The sequence below is a fragment of the Opisthocomus hoazin genome, chromosome 6, assembly GCF_030867145.1.
Source record: "Opisthocomus hoazin isolate bOpiHoa1 chromosome 6, bOpiHoa1.hap1, whole genome shotgun sequence".
Lineage (NCBI taxonomy): Eukaryota > Metazoa > Chordata > Aves > Opisthocomiformes > Opisthocomidae > Opisthocomus > Opisthocomus hoazin.
The window spans coordinates 38,771,303-38,790,750 of NC_134419.1; the positions used below are offsets into that span (position 1 = coordinate 38,771,303).

General features: G+C 49.9%; 2 protein-coding genes across 2 annotated transcripts; one reads left to right on the forward strand and one right to left on the reverse strand.

The window, feature by feature from the left end:
• Positions 1 to 1,218: 1,218 nt before the first annotated feature.
• Positions 1,219 to 4,868, reverse strand: NDUFB8 (NADH:ubiquinone oxidoreductase subunit B8). Its single transcript, XM_075422755.1, has 5 exons — positions 4,803 to 4,868; positions 4,528 to 4,654; positions 3,866 to 3,965; positions 2,133 to 2,288; positions 1,219 to 1,448 (listed from the first exon to the last, which is right to left on the reverse strand). Exons 2-5 carry the CDS (start codon positions 4,644 to 4,646, stop codon positions 1,356 to 1,358), a joined length of 468 nt encoding a protein of 155 aa, XP_075278870.1. The 5' UTR covers positions 4,647 to 4,654; positions 4,803 to 4,868; the 3' UTR covers positions 1,219 to 1,355.
• A 2,730-nt stretch (positions 4,869 to 7,598) lies between these two features.
• HIF1AN (hypoxia inducible factor 1 subunit alpha inhibitor) lies at positions 7,599 to 17,425 on the forward strand. The gene is made up of 8 exons (XM_075422756.1): positions 7,599 to 7,819; positions 8,869 to 9,119; positions 10,390 to 10,538; positions 12,280 to 12,425; positions 12,935 to 13,041; positions 13,439 to 13,502; positions 13,726 to 13,836; positions 14,999 to 17,425. Exons 1-8 carry the CDS (start codon positions 7,643 to 7,645, stop codon positions 15,041 to 15,043), a joined length of 1,050 nt encoding a protein of 349 aa, XP_075278871.1. The 5' UTR covers positions 7,599 to 7,642; the 3' UTR covers positions 15,044 to 17,425.
• Positions 17,426 to 19,448: the final 2,023 nt, after the last annotated feature.

Below are 19,448 nucleotides of genomic sequence, written 5' to 3' on the forward strand. Positions count from 1 at the left end.
GCATTTCTGTAACCAGAAGAGAAGCTGCCAGCTTACAAAAGCCAGGAGAACGGTGACTGTTCAGCGCCTCCAAAGAGGTTAGTTTTATTTACACATAAATATTTGTATGCCTTAGCATTCCATCATGTAATTCCCCTGAACACACACCCTTACAGAAACCCCCCCAGAGAGATCAAGCTAACCATCCTTTAGAATCTGGGGTTAAAAATCTTCATAGATTGAAAAGCCATGACTCACTGCCTTCAAATACCTGCTTCTCTTAAAAGCACAAAACTATGAGTCATGACAGGGTGTTGGCAGAGCACAGCAGCCAGTTTATAGGAAGCACGCAAAAGAGCCCAAGCCCTCAGCCTTCTGTGATCGCCCACTCCTGCAGCCAAACAGCAGGGTCTAAGACATAGCACAGGGGAGTTGAGAGAACTTTCACTGTAAATCAGTACTGAAAGTACTGTTTCCTCCAGTAACAAGTGGAAAAGCTTATGCCAAGGGAAGAGTGAAGCTGGAAAAATCCAGGAGGGTAATAAAATTGTACGTATAACTTTCCCAAGCAAACTGCTGATGAAGCTGTAGGAGGCCCAAGCCCAGTGGTTTGCAGCAAGACAGATGGCCTTCATGGGTCAGTCTTAACTCCAGCCCTGGCAGAGGAGCTTGGGCCATGCAGGAGCAATGTGGACATCTGTGCTCTTGGACCAGAGCCCAGGCACAGCAAAGCAGGTCTGGCCAGCGCTGGACCTGCTCAGCCTTTTTGTACCACTGCTGCCCACAGCTCTGCTGTCAGCACCAAGCTCCATGCTGCAAGGCTCTGTGCCTCACCAGTGCTCCCTCCTGGTCGTGCAAGCTTCACTCAGGAGGGCCTCTACAGCAGGAAGAGAGCAAAGCCAAATCCAGCAAGGACAGTTACTCACATGGTACGAGACTCCCAAGCACTGGCACTTGCCAGTCTGGTTCTGCCTGTCATTTCACATCAAATGATGACATTCTAGTTCAACTGCAAGCAGCACCTGCAGTAAGCCACTCGGTAACAGGCAATATCTGCTACATAAACAGGCTTAGCTAAGGAATGTTTGCGCACAAGGTACATAAACTAGCAGTAGTCCTAGGACTGCACTCAGAACTTTGCCCCACAGATATCAGCCTGTCTAGAGAAAACGACAAAGGTCATTTAATTTCATTGGCTGTTGTTCAGCCTTCTCAAACCAACAGAAGACAACCAGCACAGTAGGCATCATCAGTGTATTTCATTGCAGTTAGTGGCTGAACATTGCAGAACAAGCGCTAACATACGCCACGGTGAACACTAGAGAAGACGCCACCCCCAGCAGAGCTGACGTAGGAGAAACACAGCACTTCAACTTTCAGATTTCATAGTGCGTCACCACTGGTGGCTCTTTACTGGGGTCTCCTCCTCTCTCCAGATACAGGTCATTGAAGGGATATTGCTTCGGTCCCTACGAAGAGAGACAAAGAGCAGCAAATTCACCAAACAAGAGGTCAAGGACAATGTTTCACCCCATCCCACCCCCACCCAAATCAAGGCTTGTCATTTACAACTTAAATTTTCATTTCTTAAGTGCTTCAGCAGGAAGAGCAGAGTACAAAGGAAGTAAATTCAGAGATGGATTTGTACAAAGAACTCTACGTCTTTTAACAGAAACATCAAGGTGGTCTTGCATTTAATCTTGACCAACAGTTCCTCTCACAGCACAATATGCTGCAAAAGCTGTTTGTGTATGCAGACACATTTTTCTGAAGTACACTCCGAATGACCCAGGTCATGAGATATAACTAAAAACACAGGGCAAGAAAAGAGAGATAGCATCTCCCTCGAGCAGATGCACATAGGGGAAGAGAACACCTAGACCAAAGAGGGGATACTGTAAGCAGCATAGCTTAAAATTAGTTCCCTGTGAACAGGAACTGCTCACTACGAAAGAATCTGTGAGCTGAGCAAAGTCAGTCAACAGAACTCAAGCTGGATGAGGCCACAGGAAGTCGCCTGGCCCATCCCCGGCCTGCAGCAGGGTTTTGCATTCATGCTCACCACTCAGCTTCAGCAAAACCACTCTTCTGGGCATTGGCAGTGGCAAGAAACACAGACACTTTTCCCCCCTTTACCTAAGGGTGTCACTCACCACAGGCCTGTAAGATGGATAGATCTCTCCAAGACCAAACATGATCAGCATGGTACTCAAAAAGACAAGGAAGTGTTTGCGCATGGTGTGCCAGGGAACTGGAGTAGGGGATGTATCCACACGGTTCCGAATATACATGTCAAAGTCCCAGTGCATCTAAAGAACAAAGGAAAAGGGCCGCACATTTACCAACAGTCCTCAAGCTGCTTGTACCAAGGCAAGAAGTGCTTTACAGTGTTCCCAAAACTGCCAGAAGCTGTTTCATCTCCACCTTACAAGCAGAGATAAAGCCACAGAGGAGGTAAGTGATTTACCTACAGTCACAGCAAGTTGTCACTCACATAAAACTCAGGACTCTAAATTCCATCCTATGCTTATACCAGCCAAGATGCTTCATCATAGGATAGCCGCAGCTTTTATTTATATACATGATCCCCTTAGGTTTGTTCCCCAGCACTGCTGAAAAGGCATGGTATAAATTGGTACCCTCATTTCTGGAAGTTCAGTCACACACCCAAACAGAAGGAGCAGTGTCATTTGAAACAAAGAAGCAACTACATGCCACTTGGAAACTGGTTCCTCAAAACAGGCAGACCACCTGCTGCTGTTACTGCACGCCAAGAGCAGGGCTGGCAGCAAGCTAATGCCCCTGCTGACTGAAGCAGAAGGCACTTTAGCTTCTGCCTTGAAGTGGACCCAGCATGTTCTGCCCATGGTCTACCTTCACACTAATGAAAGCGGGGAACTCCCTAATCTGAAGCTCTAAACTGCCTCTAGCTCCCCATCTTTCCCCTTTGCACACAGAGCCGTTTGCTATCCAGCCCAGAGGGCCAGACTGAGCAGAACCGCACTGCCGAAGCAGAGGCATCTGCTGACCCCGGGGACGCACTAGCATGCTCCACTCTGTCTCCTGCTGCCAATCCCATGTGCCAGCCTTCCTGTACCGAGCACCTCAACAACACAGAATCACCACGTTTTGTCACGTGCTTCTACAGTCATTCTAATATGCACTTGTACCGTGGTACACATGCTATGATGCTCTGGCTGTTTATACTATGACAGATTACATACACCTGCTTACATCATCTCTACTTTCATTAAGGGGAGCTCAAGTCAATTACCAAGTCCGGTAATCACAGTTAGATTGCAGTCATTCACAGAAAGGTCACACACTAACTGAAAAGTTACTCCTGAGAAGCAGTTTGAGGAACTTAGAACTTGACAGTTAAAACAGGCACTTTACTCATCCATCTCTCTTAAGGATATCTTGCGAACTTTCTTCAGAGAAAACCTCCTCATTTGTATTCTATCCCAAAACAACCCTGAAGTAATAAAGCAGCAATAGCTACTTCCGTTGGACTAAAAGGACTTCACTCAAATGATGGCATCTTTGCTAAACGATTCTGAACTAAGCCCTCATACTGAATCAGATCGGGCAAAGAACATGGAGGAGACTTTCCTGTTCCTACAGAGAAACTTAAGTTTGTAAAGCCTCCCTCCTCGTATGTAGCAAGATGTTAACACTCCTCAGCGCTTTCAAAGTACTTACCCTGACAGCCACAGCCTAAGTCTCCCTCCAGCCAACCACCCCCGCACGCAGAGGCAACACACCGCTGCACTCGGCGACGCAGTTACGCAAAGAATTAAACAGCAAGCGCTAACGAGATGGGCGTGTTACTACTGAGTAACAGGAGCATTGGAACCATAATGAAACGTGCTGCTGGCAGTCCTACCGGCTCTCCCCAGTTACGCCTCATGTCCGGCTGGTCCCACTGGTACCAGGGGTCTCTCTCGTGAAGAGACTTGTTAGGGAGCTTAGGATAGTCACCATACCTGTGAGAAACAGACAAAAACCCAAGCATACAAGAAATCTGCATTAATTTAGGTAAGTTGTGTAGGAGACACTATGGGAAAGACCTACGGAAATGGAAGACTTCAACACTACTTCGTTTTTACAGGTCCTATGCACATACATTCTTTTAAACACATACACGAGACAGTCATCACCTTGACGCCGGTCGCCGTAACAAGCGGCGCTCCTCAAAGCAGCCTTTTCAGGCAACACCAGCTGGGAAAAAACGCAAGCTTAAGGGGCACGCAGGACCCCAGCTCTGGCGCTTTGCACCTGCCGAAGCGCTCCCCAGCATCCGGACGCCTCCCGGAATCCGTGTTGGGGCAGGGGCTGCCGGCTCAGCCCCCTTCGGCTTGCGCTACACCCGCGCCTGGAGCCCCTCACGCGGTGTTGACTCCGACCCACGCATCTGTCCCCGCTGCGGGACATGCGGGCGGGACGCCCAGGCTCCGGGGCACCCGGCGCTGCTCCCCCGGGACCCGCCGGCCCGCAGCCCGCCCCGCCAAGCTGGGAGGAGCCGCCCGCGGCCTGCCGCCCGCTCACCCGAAGCCGTCGTCGGGGTAGGGCTCGTAGTCCTCCACCCGCATGTTGTACTTCTTGGCGGCGGCGGCCCGCTCCTCCGGCGTCCGCGGGTACGGCCCGGGCAGCATGTCCGTGGGCATCTCCGAGGCTGCCGGGAGAGCGACAAGGCAGGCTGGGGGCGGGCCCGCCGGCAGCCGCCGCCCGGCCGCGGAGGTCGCGCCGCCCTCGCACCCCGGGGTCACCGGGCCCCCGCCCCGCCGCGGCCCCAGGCCCCCCGAGGCCCCCCTCCCGCTCACCCGCCCGCGCCCCCGGGGGCGCCGCCGCGCCGGCCCGCGCCGCCCACAGCCGGCCGGCCGCCCGCTGCCAGAGGACACGGCGCAGCCCCGCCGCCGCCATGGCCGCCATGGCCGCCACCGCGCAGGCGCGGCCGAGGGTGGCTGGGAGGGACGTGAGCGCTCGGGCGGGGGCGGGGCTAGAGCGGGGCGGGGCTAGCGCGGGGGCGGGGCGTCCGCAGCGCCCGCCCGCGCCGCAGGGCGCGAACGCGCAGTCCCGGGCGTTCATTATAATCGGGCGCCGTTACTGTGGTATCGACGTACGAGCTAATGGACGGAAACGGGGCCGGTGCGGCGCTTCGCTTGGCTGTCGCGGCGTGGAATGCCCGGCGCTGCGGGCAGCCGGGCCGGTGCTCGGCCGGGTCGATGCCGCGGCTGGCGGCCGTATGCAAATTGCCTTCGTGGTGTCAGCGTCACTGTCCTCAAAGTTCGTACCCGAATGCAATCGGCGTCTCTCCGTAGAGCCAGGGAAACCCAACAGCCGAAACGGCGTGTTAATTCGGCGATGCCCTTCCTCAAGTGTAAGCAATATGTTATTTTAGATAAAATCAATGTGAGCATTACAGGATTTTGCAGTTTACTCCATTATGTAAACTCAAGGGGCAGTAGAACTCGTTTTCCTTCAGTTACTCACATCAGCGATAACGGGCATTGTCTCCGTAACGATCTGCATTATGAACCTTTGCGGATCAAAAGCTATCATGGACGATTTGTCATTAAAGTCATTCCTTCTAATAATATTAGTTGTAACCCTACTAATTGAACGAAGACAGCAATGAGCCATAACAATCCATCTGCGAGACAGCATGCCTGCGGCACGGGCCTTGTCACAGGCTAGAACGGGGTCCGTTCGCTTACCCCACAGAAAGGCCTTGGTGTCATTTTAGGGACGATGTCTTCATTCAGCCAACTCCCTTACAGCTGAGCATACAGCAAAGTCAGTATGTCAGTCGGTGTTTTGAAGTTGCCAACTCCGAGCCCAGTGCTGCCGTGCAGCTGGCGTGTTCCGGGGAGCAGCGCCGGGCGCCGGTCCCACAGCGACAGCGCGGCACGGGGAGAGGGACCAGAGGCTCCCGGCTGCGCATCCGTCCGGGCTCGGGCCTCGTGGCGGGCACGGATCACGGTCGGCTGCTCCTTACACCAGCTCTTCACCGCTGGGTATTTACTTTCTGGTTTATGTTTGAGTCTTCCATAGATGTGGCTCAAGCTTCCTAACCACCCAAATATGTTTGTGTGTAAAAATTTTTCTTAACCTGTACAGGAGTGGTGTGTAGATTCAAAAGGTGAGGGGGCACTCGTTTTCCTGGAGACTAAGCACATTAATACATTTTGGAAGGACAGAGGAAAATAGACTGTGTTATTCTCATGAACGCAAAGCTCTGTGCAGCCAGAGCAGCAAATCCATCAGGGTGAAAACTGCTGAATGCCGGAGACCAACATTTTCTGAACAGCTGACCTGCTGGAGAGCAGCTCTGTGGAGAGGGACCTGGGTGTCCTGGTGGACGACAGGTTGACCATGAGCCAGCAGTGTGCCCTGGCTGCCAAGAAAGCCAATGGGATCCTGGGGTGCATCAAGAAGAGTGTGGCCAGCAGGTCGAGGGAGGTTCTCCTCCCCCTCTGCTCTGCCCTGGTGAGGCCCCATCTGCAGTGCTGTGTCCAGTGCTGGGCTCCCCAGTTCAAGAAAGATGAGGAGCTACTGGAGAGAGTCCAGCAGAGGGCTATGAGGATGAGGAGGGACTGGAGCATCTCTCCTACGAGGAGAGGCTGAGGGAGCTGGGCTTGTTCAGCCTGGAGAAGAGAAGGCTGAGAGGGGACCTAATATATACTTACAGATATCTGCAGGGTGGGTGTCAGGAGGACGGGGCCAAGCTCTTTCCAGTGGTGCCCAGCGACAGTACAAGGGGCAATGGGCACAAACTGAAGCAGAGGAAGTTCCATCTGAACATGAGGAAGAACTTCTTCCCTCTGAGGGTGACGGAGCCCTGGCCCAGGCTGCCCAGGGAGGTTGTGGAGTCTCCTTCTCTGGAGATATTCAAGCCCTGCCTGGCCGCGGTGCTGTGCAGCCTGCTCTGGGTGACCCTGCTTGGGCAGGGGGTCGGGCTGGGTGACCCCCAGAGGTCCCTTCCAGCCCCGACCATTCTGTGATTCTGTGATGCCTCACGTGGCACCCGTGCTTGGAAAAGGGCAATCACCGTTCTCACTGCTTGCAGTCGACGTCATCTCACGGAATAAGCACGCACTAAGAAAAACATTCAGCGGCTCCGGCCCTAGGCATGCGATTCCTGAAACCTCGCTGAAACGACGTGGTTTGCCATCGATCGACAGGCGGATGCCAGCCACCCTGAGCAGCGTGCCGCAGTTCTTCCTGCGCAAAGCGTTCAGCCAATGCTGTCTGCCTGCGGCGGGGCAGCGGGCAGCCATGGCGGCCGTGTTAGGGGCAGGCAGCGGCGCGGCTCCCGCAGCCCCCGCGGCGCCCAGGGGACGGGGCCGTCGGCGCTGGGGGCCGTGCCCCGAGGCCCCACGGACGATGGTCTCTGCGTTCTGCCGCGGGATGTCCCCGCGTGGGCTGCCCGCTCCCACGGGGTCCGCGACCTCGCCGAGGGCCGAAACGCGCCGGAGGGCAGAGGCGGCCGCCAGCCTCCCCCCGCGCGGGGGCGCCGCTCGCCGCCGCCGCCGGTCCGTTCTGCCCTCTCGATGATGCCCCCACGCCTCCCGCCTTCTCCCTCCGCTTCCGGCGTCGCCGTGGGCGGGTAACTTCCGCTTCCTGGTTTCTAGTTCCGGGTTTTCCGGCAGCGGCGGCGGTGATGGCGGCGGCCTCCTCCTCCTCGGTGGCGGCCGCTGCTGGCTGCCGGGAGGGTCCGGCGGTAGCAGCAGGGCCCGGCTGGAGCGACTCCCAGTTCCGCCGTTACTCCTTCGAGACGCGGCCCATCCCGCGGCTCAGCCACAGCGACCCCCGCGCCGAGGAGCTCATCGAGAACGAGGTGCGGGGGGCCGGGGGGCTGCGAGCCCTGCCGCCGGGACGGGACGGGCCCGCGGGGCGGCTGGCGGGCGCGGGGCTCCGTCCCGCTGCCGGCCGCGAGACGCCCGCATGCCCCCTCCCCGCGCGGGCTCGGTGGCGGCCGCTGGCCCCGCTCCTGGCTGCAGCGGACGCTTCTGGTCGGAGCCGCAGCGTTGAGCTGTGGGGTTGGCAGGAGCCGCTCGCTGCAGGTGCTTTGTGGGCCAGGGGGAAGCCGTGGAAGCGTTCTGTAAAACTGCAGGCGCGCGTTCGTTGTTTTCTGAGTGAGAAGGGCTGCAGGTGTGGAAGCTGCCCTGCACTGACGGCGCTTTGTTGGGGCTGGACAAGCTCAATCCAGTTTTGGTAAGATTGCTCCTTGGGTTTTTTTTTTTTTTTTTGAGGAAAGTCTGTAAGAAGGGAAGCTGTGCATATGCAGCTTGGAAACACAGCAGCTGTTATTCTTGTTTAGGTTGCTTGCTATTTATGGGTGAGGAGATACGTTATGTTCTTTGCCTTCCTCTCATAGTTGTTCTTTTTTTGGTGTAGAGGAGATGGGGTAACGTCAGTTTTTTGATGGCTGAAGGTTATCTGCTGTCATCTGGAGAAAGAGATGAGTACTGTCTCTGTTTCTGCATCCAGAGGTATCTTCCTCCTAGCATTTACCCCTTCATCGCTGAGGCTGGAAGTGACTGGGCAGAATCTGCTGTGTTTCCTTGCTATGTGGCAGGACCAAGGAGTCCTAAAATTGTTCCCAGTTAGTGTTTGTCTAAGCTCAGGTGTCAGAGATTAGCTGAGTAGGTAGTGGGATCTCTGTCATTGCTACTAGGAGCTTGCTGTAGGAACAGACCACCACTTTCTTAAATCTTCCTGCTGTGTTTTGCTTTTTTTTTCTCCCCAAACCAAGGTATTTGATTACTCTAAATGCTTTGTCCAGTTCCCTGTTTTTAAGGAGAGTTTGTGTGGATGCCATGATAAATATGATTGTTCTCAAGTTGAGGAAGTTTTTGAATTAGAAAGCTTCCTGTTTCTCCCCAGGAGCCAGTGGTGCTGACAGATACGAATCTGGTTTACCCCGCTCTGAAATGGGACCTGGACTACCTCCAGGAAAACATTGGCAATGGGGACTTCTCAGTGTACAGTGCCAGCACACACAAATTTTTGTACTATGATGAGAAGAAGATGGCCAATTTTAAGAACTTCAAACCCAAGTCGAGCAGGGAAGAGATGAAGTTTGCCGAGTTTGTGGACAGACTCAAAGAAATACAACAAAAAGGGAGTGCTGAGAGGTAAGTGATGCGTGGAAGTTTCTCTATTTCTGCAGGTCTGCGTAGGGGGTAAATTTCTCTTTGGTGAGTGTTGATGGTTAAAACCTCTCAAAACCTTTTGGTTTTTTTGTAGCCCTGCTTTTCCTGCAGCGCTGCTACTTGACAGCAGCCTTGTTACCTGGCAAAAAAGGTCATACCATTAGTTCATCAAACTGTTCGCATTGTTTGCGGAGACTTTTTTTGGTCTCTGTCCGAGGCAGGGTTTGGACAGAGAAAGCCTTGAGCTTCACTTTCTTTTGGCAGCCTATGGTATTGGTAGGGGAGCTTAGTTATGTGATTGAAAGGTACAGACCATAGCACTCATCATTTACTACAAAAAAAGCAAGGTAGCTGGTGCTAACCCTCTTTCAGAAAGGTGAGAAAGGGTTGCATAAGTGCAGTGTATTTGTTGGTGGTGATGGACTACACCACTAACAGAGCTGCAAGTTAGTGAGAGGAGCTTCATGTTTATACAGAATATGACTAGTAACAACTGTACTTAAACTCTCAGTTAATTTTATCAGTCACCAGCCCTGTAAAAGGATCTACAAATGCTTAATTATGTCTTAATTGGAAGCAACTCTGTGTCCATGTCCACTTGTCATCTGTGCCTTTCTTTTCTTTCTCAGCTTTGGGTGTGCTTTTTCCAAGAGAGAGGGCAGCATTTAAGCTTAAAAATGCATTTTTCTTCTAGCATTGCAGACAGTAGTCAGTAATACTGTAATTGTTGATAGAGATGTTTGATTTCTCTGATCCTCAATGTCTAAATGTAAGTATGGTTTTGAAGTAACTTGGTACTGAAATGTGCTGGGTTTCCTGAGCCCTTTTTTTGCCCTCACGCACTACTACTAGAAGAGGTAATCGTATTGAATGTGAGTTAGAGTGGTGGCATTTATCTGGGGGTTAGTCATGAGTGTATTTGGTATTTGATAGGGGCCAGTCTGTTTTCAGTTTCCGCTGCCTGCACTGTGAGGAGGGGGTTGTTCTTGCTCTAAAATTCTTTATTTTCCCTTCTGATTGTTCAAGCAGAACTGAGCTCTGCTCCTTTCTGTACCAGGAAAGCTTTCAGCAAAGTTTAGGGACTTTTTGAATCTGTTTCTTTCCACCAGTGTTTATGGTGTGTGATGACAGAACAGAATCTCTGGGAGTTATGTCTCTTTGTTTTGAAGTCTTTCTGAAGAGATGCAGATACGCATTTATGTTTGTGCCGAAGCTTAATACTTGATTTCTGCTTGTCTTTGGGAAAATACAGGCTATATCTGCAGCAAACCCTGAATGACACAGTTGGAAGGAAGATTGTGATGGATTTCCTTGGCTTCAACTGGAACTGGATTAACAAGCAGCAAGGGAAACGTGGCTGGGGTCAGCTGACTTCTAATTTGCTGCTTATTGGCATGGAAGGTAAGCAGTTTCCCCTGCCTGGAGGAGAAGGGGAGAAGATTTGGTCAGCAGTCCTATATTTCAGTTCCAGAAGGTCTTTCAAATGGATTTTCCACTAGTTTCTAAGTGTTCCTTGAGAGCAGGCAGTTTAAAGCTTTGGGTTGGGAAGGGACTGTTGTCACAACTTAACTTGGGTTGTAGAGAGGAAACAACCAGGGGAATAGCCTGTGTTTCACCAGGAAGGTACTGTGAATGCCTGGACGTAATCTGCTCATGGAAGGGCTCTGTGCGATGCCGCTAGGGCTGTGTTTTCTGTAACTGCTAATTGTATTCTGAGACCTGTTTATTGTTTGAATGCTTCAGATGCTGTAGATTTAAAATGCTGAGTCTTCAGATTTAAAATGCAGAAGGGTGTGCAGATTGAGCAGAGTTTCTGCTGGGCTTTTCTCAGCGTGTCTATTGTCTACTCAGGAGGAAATGCTGATTATTCGGTGAAGCATTTGTTCTTATTTGAGCTGGTACACTATGGGGAGGAATTCTCTTTCAATTAAGAGCTGAATTTCTTCTTGGAAGGTTAGAGGGCACTGGAGAACTTGAAGATGAATAAATCCTAAAAATATCTGGATAGAGTGGAATTCCAAATCCATGTGGAGACCGACTCATAGGCAGGTGCCTTAGAAGACAGAGGTACTACTACGCTGTTGACAAGGAGGGCATTCTAATAGGAAGTAATCTCAGTAACTGGGCAAGGAATATACACACTTTTGTGAAGTGGCATGGCTTGTAATCAATGTGGCCGTCACATCTCGTTATAATTGTCCAATTAGAATTACTTGGCAATTCATGGCTGTTCAGTTCTGATGGCAGATGGTTTTTTTTCCCCTTTGCAACAAGTCATACTCAACTTACAGTAGTTTGCCACTTGTTTTACTAGCTGGGAGAAGAGAACTTGACATAAAAGCACTGCCCCAGCACTTCCCTACAGGTCATAAAACGATCACTAAAATTCTATTAGCAACAAGTTATGCACAAAACCAAGGAATTGTCTTGAACCAGTGCGTGCTAGAAAAAGGAGCATCTTTACAGGAGCAAGTGACTGTATGATCTGTTTAATGAAGTTACTGGATTAACTGTTACCTTCTCATTAGTGAAATACATATATAGAGCAAGCTAAGAGTAGTATCTGAATTGGCCAACAGCCTGAAAAATGTAGTTGTGAAGGGTACAAAATGACCCACTGTATTTAAACATTTGATTAAATTTAAGATGCAGCAGTCAAGCTTCATAACTGTTCGTCAAACTGAGGAGGTGCTATTGGGAGTGCTTATGACAGAGACTTAATTACTTGTTTCCTTGCAAAACCACTAGCATTTTTTTTTCAAAATCAGACTGTTGGGCTCATTTTCTCTAGACTAATAATTTTTGAAAGTCCATTCCACAACTTGTCATCTGAACAGTGTTTTATGAAGAAGCTTCCCGTCAATGTTTACCATCTGTTGATCATGGAAACAAGCTGGAAATCCTAATCCTGTAGAGCATAAGTTGCTGAATATGGATTTAGAATGGAAATTAAGTGGGATAGCAACTGCTCGATAAAGGCTGACAGTGATCAGTTTGTAACGATCCTGTGATCATTTTCCTTGTTTAGTTTTCTGAATATGTGGGAGTGTATTTACTGTCTCTCGCAAGGAATATAACTTGCTTCCGTCTTTCATACCTGTATGTGAGAGTGTTGTGATTATTGTCTTTTCTCTCTGTGTAGGGAATGTGACACCAGCACATTATGATGAGCAGCAGAACTTCTTCGCTCAGATTAAGGGTTACAAGAGGTGTATCCTGTTCCCTCCTGATCAGTTTGAATGCCTCTACCCTTATCCTGTGCACCATCCGTGTGACAGACAGAGCCAGGTGAGAGCAGCAGATCTGTTCTCTGCTCCATGCCAAAAAAGGGCGTTGGTGAAGATGCTGGGTGGAGGGAACCTGTGCTGGGATTAAAGCTGCGTGCCACTTGTTGAGCTTTTGCAAAACCTGTGTTCAAATCTGTTAACTGGTGAATACATTGAGAATAGGTGGAGGGACTGTTCGTGTTTCTGTTTGTGTCGGATCCTGACTTGCAAGTGCTAGGGGTGTAAATATCTCCTTACTGATAGCACAGCTGGGCTGCAGTTGCTACCTTCTCTGTTCTGTTTCATTGATCACTTGGTCGAACACTGATTTCCTCAGAGACAAATTGCAGGACTGCTGTCTAAGTTGGTGGTACTCTGGGGGTACTGCAGGACCTTGCAATATGGTTAAGACATGAGTGGGAAAGTAAAAGCTGTATAGGGAAGATCAGGATAATTTGATACTGAGAGCCAATAATGAGGACTGTCATTGCAGGAAAGTCTTCTGAGTTTCTGAATGTTTTCTTCTGTTAGGTGGACTTTGACAATCCTGACTATGAGAAGTTTCCGAACTTCCGGAGCGTGGTTGGCTACGAGACGGTGGTGGGTCCAGGGGATGTGCTATACATACCTATGTACTGGTAAGGATAGCAGGACCGCACAGCGACCAGCTTTTAAACAGAGGTTTAAAAGGTCTTCTGCTTCGAGTGTTGGGTTGGCCCGTAAGAGAATTTCGTTTTGCCTTCCCCAGGAAGTACGATATTTTCTGTGATATCTTGGGCCAATCTGCTTCTACTTCCTGTGTGTTGGATGGGAGTGGTAGTTCTCCCTGATGCTACATTATTGTGTGAAGACTTCACTAACTTGTGCAAGAAAAGCATCTGTACTTAAATAAGGAGAGCTTTGCAGAAGTTCCAAGGTCTTGATGGTGGTATAGGGCAAGGCTTGTCTTGTGCTCTCTGAACTCATCCGTCCAAGGTATTTCACTGTAAGCTGCAGCAATAGTTTCTTTTCTTTTTTTGTGTGGTTTCTGTGCAGGTGGCACCATATCGAGTCTCTCCTGAATGGGGGGATTACCATCACTGTGAACTTCTGGTACAAGGTAAGTACAAGCACCTTCCTGCACAGCTTGGATATGTCTGTCCCAGAGGATTCTTTCAGGTAGAGGTGTACTGGCACGTGCTGTCAGTATGAGAACTTCATTGCACCAAATCCTTAGCTTTGAAGCTACTCTCTCCCTTTCGAGTGGCGTGTAAAGAACTGGGAGAAGGTGGAATAATCTGCCAGTTCAGGAAGCATGCAGTGAGCTGTTTTTCATATTTCAGGGTGCCCCAACCCCAAAGAGAATTGAATATCCATTAAAGGCTCATCAGAAAGTGGCGATAATGAGGAACATCGAGAAGATGCTGGGAGAAGCCTTAGGAAATCCACAAGAGGTACAAAACTGAACAATGTATTCACTACTGTTGAAATCGTGATGGCTTAATGCAAAACTCGAGATGCCAACTATTTGGCTCTGCAGGTGTCACAGTGAGGGTAGGAGAGAAAGCAGGGTTGCTCTGTTGCTGTGAATGGTTCTTCCTGCTGTCTTCAGAAGGTCCTCTGGCTACAAAAAGGCAAGCTCTTTAAATTATAATTCTGGAGAGGACCACTACAAACAATGGAGTAATTGTTCTTGTATGTGGGGGAAGGTGTACTTTGGCTTTGGGCACTGCCAGCGAAGTGTTGCTCCCAAACTCTCCTTAGCCTTCTGTGCAGCAACAATACCCAGTATTTGACAAAAAAAAGAAAATGTTTTATCTGTTGAATAAGAGAAATCTCTTCTATTAAGTCATGCGCTTCCCCGTTAACGTACATCTCGGTCGTCTCTGAATTCTTTGCAATTTTTACGAATTGGTATTTCAAAAAGACAGATTGAGATAGTAAGAGTATGCTTCTGAAAATCTCCTGCTGATGTGAAATACTGGACGTGAACAGAAATGTTTCCATGGTCTGTAACCCTTACCACTGTGCAGGAACTCCTCTTTAGCGCACACAAGTGAGCTCATGCCTCTCCCCTGAGATGGTCTTACTGCTGTAGCACGCTGAACTTCCCTCAGTGCTGAGAAGTGGGAGTGGTCTTGACTGAAAACAAAACTTTAGCAAAATCCTTGGTCCTAGCCTTCCTTCCAGGTGACAACGAGGACCAGAGAGGATTCAGTGAGTAAGCGTATTCCTTCTCTGCCCTGCAAAAAGTAGCCCCTGGTGACTATTGACTCCTTTTAATAGCATCTGCTCAGAAACCACAAATCTAGGGTGGAAGGCGCAATGTTTCCAATACCATGGATGCAGTGTTGTGGTGACAGCTACAGTTGGGTGTTGGCAGAGTACCGTGCAATTTTGGTAGGGTATTTGAGAATGTGCTTAAGGGTGCCCCAGTGTTTTGTCTAGAAAATACTTTGAGCCTGATTCGGTGTACCTTAGGCTTAGTTTGTGCGCTGAGATCCTGTGCCCTGAGCCGTTCAGCTCATGAGGTGGTGTGATGCAGAGGGAGCAGGCTCTGCAGCTGCCATTTCTGTGTAACTGTTCCAGCTAACAATCTGTTTTTGTTCTGAACAGGTGGGTCCCTTGTTGAATATGATGATTAAGGGACGGTATGACTAATACCTGGCTGCCCGGGTGACTGATGTTGGAGCTGCTTTGTTCACAAGCAATGGAAGATACTGAGCGCTAGTATTGCACGCAGCACTTAACAGACTGGTGGGTTTCCTGGCCCATCTCTGCCCCACTACAATAAAAGGGGCTACTGGAACTGCAAAACCGTTAGTACCCCATTCATCCTCCACTCTCATCTAACCGAACCTCCCAAGAAAGAGTCTGCACTTACTGGAAGCTGGATTCATGCTCACTAACTTGTTTTTTCTCCCTCTGCCCTGTTTGCCACAACAAGGAGCATGGCTTCTTGCACTCGGATGTGTTGCTTCAGGATTTTCAGGCATTTGAAGAAGGTCTTGGAGTAGAACCAGGAGTGATCATGTTTCCTCAGCTGCATGGGGTTTGGGCCTCCTGGCTGGGTTTATGTGTTGATGCCTGCAGTGGATAAAAGATGGAGAGTGATAGGTTTCACAGTCCTCTGTTGTTAGAGGCCCTGTCCATGCTCAACTCTGGCACCTTTCTGTATAGCGGAAGCAAACATGTAGTAAGGCCTCTGTGTGATGAGCAACTGGACAAGTGACTCAATTTCATCAACTTGAGACATCTCTGCTGTGGACTTAGTACAGGGTGGAGATCAGAACAAATTCATCTAGTGTGTGAGCACCATATCCTATGCTCTCCAAATAACATCTGTGTTGTAGGAGTCTAGATAAACCTCCTTTCTGACAGCTTTCTCTGGGGAGTGAAGGCTTCTCTCCTGTTCTTCTGAAGCTGCAGCGTGGTTAAAAGGGGATGTAGCGTTATGAAGGGAGATGTATAAATGCTAGGGCACTCTGCAAGTCTTGAACGATTAAGCCACGCTTTTAAGAGCAAATCCCCAGGGATGCTGAGCTAGTCTGTCAAAATGCAGTGTCGTATAGGTGCAGAGCCTCCCATCTCCACAGCAGGGGTGCTGGCTCCTTGGACTGACACAGGAAAGTGCCCTTTTTACTGAAACTACTAGAACTCAAGTGTGTGTGGCTGCGCACAGGTGTGTGTGTTTGTGTGATGATGTGTGGCTCCTGTCCATCAGTTAAGTCCATGCCAGTGTGTGGTTCCCTTCCTTGTACAGTCATGTGAAAGAGGTCAGGGCTTTCGGTTTAAATGTGGTTAAGTTTGTCTTGATCCTGGTTGTGTTCTGGGACTTGACATGGCAGGCTGGGAAGTGAGAAGACCAGGGCACAGGAACCAGACAAGCCTCTGTTTTAAGAATCCTCAGCAGTCACCCTGAAAAATCATTTTGCTTTCCTCCCCTTCCATGCAAAAGCCTTAGGCTCATACGGAGGCTGGCTTTTTATTCCCTGAGGTGTGCTGCACTGCTGTCCCTGGTTTGGGGGGTAGTGCAAAGGTCTTGTATATTTGATGCGGTTCTAACGGGTCCCAGGAGCTAGAGGTGGGAGAAGCTGTTTCATAGCCCGTATATCTCATCCCAGAGAATAGTGAGGAATTTGCTCTGTTGAGACTTCCCAGTGTTTTCCCTCTGGTTCTTCGGGACTTGTTCTGACATGGGATTCTGATAAAAGTGTTGAGAACATGCCGCTCTAGAAGCGCTCCATCTTTGGCCCAGGGTCACATCTGCTGGGACAGCTCATGCACCGGTTGCGGTGAGCTTGTCTTGCACAAAGGCGAAAGGCTTCTCGAACAGGAGGTCCCAGGGGCTAGTTTTCTGGTCTCTTTACAGGTCAGAACAAATGAAGTGTAACTGGCAGCTGCCAGGGTCCTTGTTTAAGAAGTATGTCCGTGTCACTGAGTAGTCTAACTGCCACGTTAGTTGTTGCAGACTCTAGAGCTGTGGTTAGATCCAGACGAAGGTCGCTCAGCTGGATGCTTGTCAGTGCTCAGCCTTCAGGCAGGTGAGGAAGAAGGCTAAACTGCTGACTCTGGCCAAAAGCAAGGCCTTCCCAGGCATCCTGGGCACATGCCCTTGACTGAAAGATGCTCAGATGAAATCCCATCTCTATGCTATTTATTCAGCACGTGGTAATCTACAGTACTGCTTGTCAGGCACCATCAACTCTTGACGCTCAGGGTGGGACTTCATATCCCATGTGGAGAGAGAATGGTACTTACAGAACTTTAGGATCCTGTTTTTTTTCTTTATTTGCCAAAGGTCTAACTTTTAAAGTGTCTGAACAGGTTTTGCTGCACTTGACTTCGTGAAAGCTCATTTACAATGCACTGATGGACTGACTCCGCGCCCTTCCCTTTTCACCTTGTGCTTTCAATGCCCCTTGCCATGGTATTGGGAAGCTGTGTGTGTTCTCTGCTAGGGGTGTGTGTGCAGGGGGTGGGGTGTGACAGACACACGGTACCTTCTGAACTGTAGTTCTTAAATACAACCAATGTTGAACAACGGAACTGTGTGGCTTTTATTTTGTGAGTGGCTGTGCAGGAGAGCTGTTAAAGGAGGTGTGTGTATAAAGCTGCCTTTCAGTCTTTGTAACTCCACTTGTGTTCTTCACTGGTGAAAGCTGCTGGTCTCCGGAACTGCCTTCAAAACAGCAATACCAATTGCATTATTGTGTGTCTTCACGACTTTCCTCATAGTACTTCTGTAAGCCTGAAAGGGGAGCTGGGAATAAGGTGGTATCCTTGAACCCTGTCAACAAGTGTTGGTGGGGAGGGAACAAGTTCCCCTCCCTGCTGACCTGAATGGTGTCACTGTGCTCTGGTCACTGATAGGGTGACAGAGCAAACTGCACTGTCAGGTCTAATGAGTTCTATCAGTTGCTTGTCCTTTGGGGTGTCTTGTCCTCCTTTTGGTCCTTTATCCGACTCATACTTTGGTCAAGGAGATTTTGAGGGGAGGCTTCCTCTATGTACCTCTGCTGCATGTTAGCAGCCTTGGGTGGTGGAGTCCACTCTACCTACTAAAGACACAGTTATTTTATGGTAATATTGACTCTACAGCAATCTTGGCATCTAACCATCAGTGAAATGTTGGCTAAATCTGAACAAGTTTCTAATGTATAGTAAACTGGATAAGAGCTGAGTAGAGATTGGATGCTGGGGGTGGTGGGAGGAGAGACAGCCAGCTGTCTGAGCCTGGGCTACCACCCCTGGCATTCTCTCCTCACGCCCTTGGGAGTCAAGGGTGGATGTGGAGGGAGTGGGAAAGACCAGTGGATGAATTGCTCTGTGACCATGGGTGTCCACCCTTGCCTGCCGTGCTCACCATCTCTGAATACGCACTTGTGTCTGTTCTGCTGAGCTGAGTGGTCCGTTATGTCTGATCCTGTCGTCTTCCTGTTGTGCAAATGCCTCTTGGGGAACATGCACGGCTGGCACCACGAAGCTGAGATGTCTCAGGCTGTGCAGCGGAAACTGAGGTATGAGAACCGTGTCATCTGAAAACCAGATCTGGCTCCAAGACTTTTCACTTGTAACTTTTAGTCTTTTTCTTGTTTGCTGTTATTACCTTAGGTTATATAATACCTTTCTTCTCCTTTGTTTCCCCCATTTCCGTTTCTTGAAAAGCGAGATTTTTGTAAGAAGTGACCTTTCTCTTAATCCTTGTAGATCGTGGCTGCAGGATTTTTCCCATAGAAAGAGAAGAGTGTGGGTTTTTAGACTGATACACTGTTTTACCGCCTTGGTGATCAGGTCAGGCTCAGCTCAGTGATCACCCAGGAAATTTGGGGTGATAAAGCGGGTGCAGGGTGAAGCTCTTGGGTCAGGATCAGGGCCAGGGTCGAGGAGGTGTGAGATGTAGCTGCGATGTGGAGGCACTCTGACGCAGGTGGGGGGTGAAGGGGAAGATGCGCAGCATCAAAGCAGCTTTTGAGCGAGAGGGGTGTGCCTGGGCCGGGACTGCTGCTGCTTTTCTTCACAGCAGTTCTTACCAAAGAGCAAGATGACCTTGAACTCAGCCAACTGCTCTTTAAAGTCCTGGAATGGGGACGGTGCACTCGGGGTCTTGACTGTCTCTTGGCAGGCCTCTGCGTTGGTGCATGGTCACCCTGTGCTGCCGTCCCAGCCCTGGATGCAGAGCAGCAGCTGCAACAGGGAGTACTGCCTTTGCATGTGTTTTTTCAAAGCGCTTTTCTTTAAGCCTGCCTTCTGCCACATGTGTGGGGGGCTCCCTGGCACTCTGGTTCATGGTCTTCTGTTCCTTTGTCGGAGACAGCACCTCTCCCATCAATGTCCTGGGAAGTCCTGAAGTCACCGTCCTCCCTGGGCGCTTTTCTGCATCGGTGCTGCCTAGAAGGCGAGGGAAAGGGACGCTGTTGCTGTGACAAACACATGCAAAGTAAGTTCTAATTACTGCCTTGCAAAGTCAAATATTTGTTGCAAGCAGAGGACTAATTGTGGGGGGAGGGAGCGGAAGTCGAGGCTCTTGGAGTGTAAGTGGAACAGATGCCTGGACGCCTTGGGG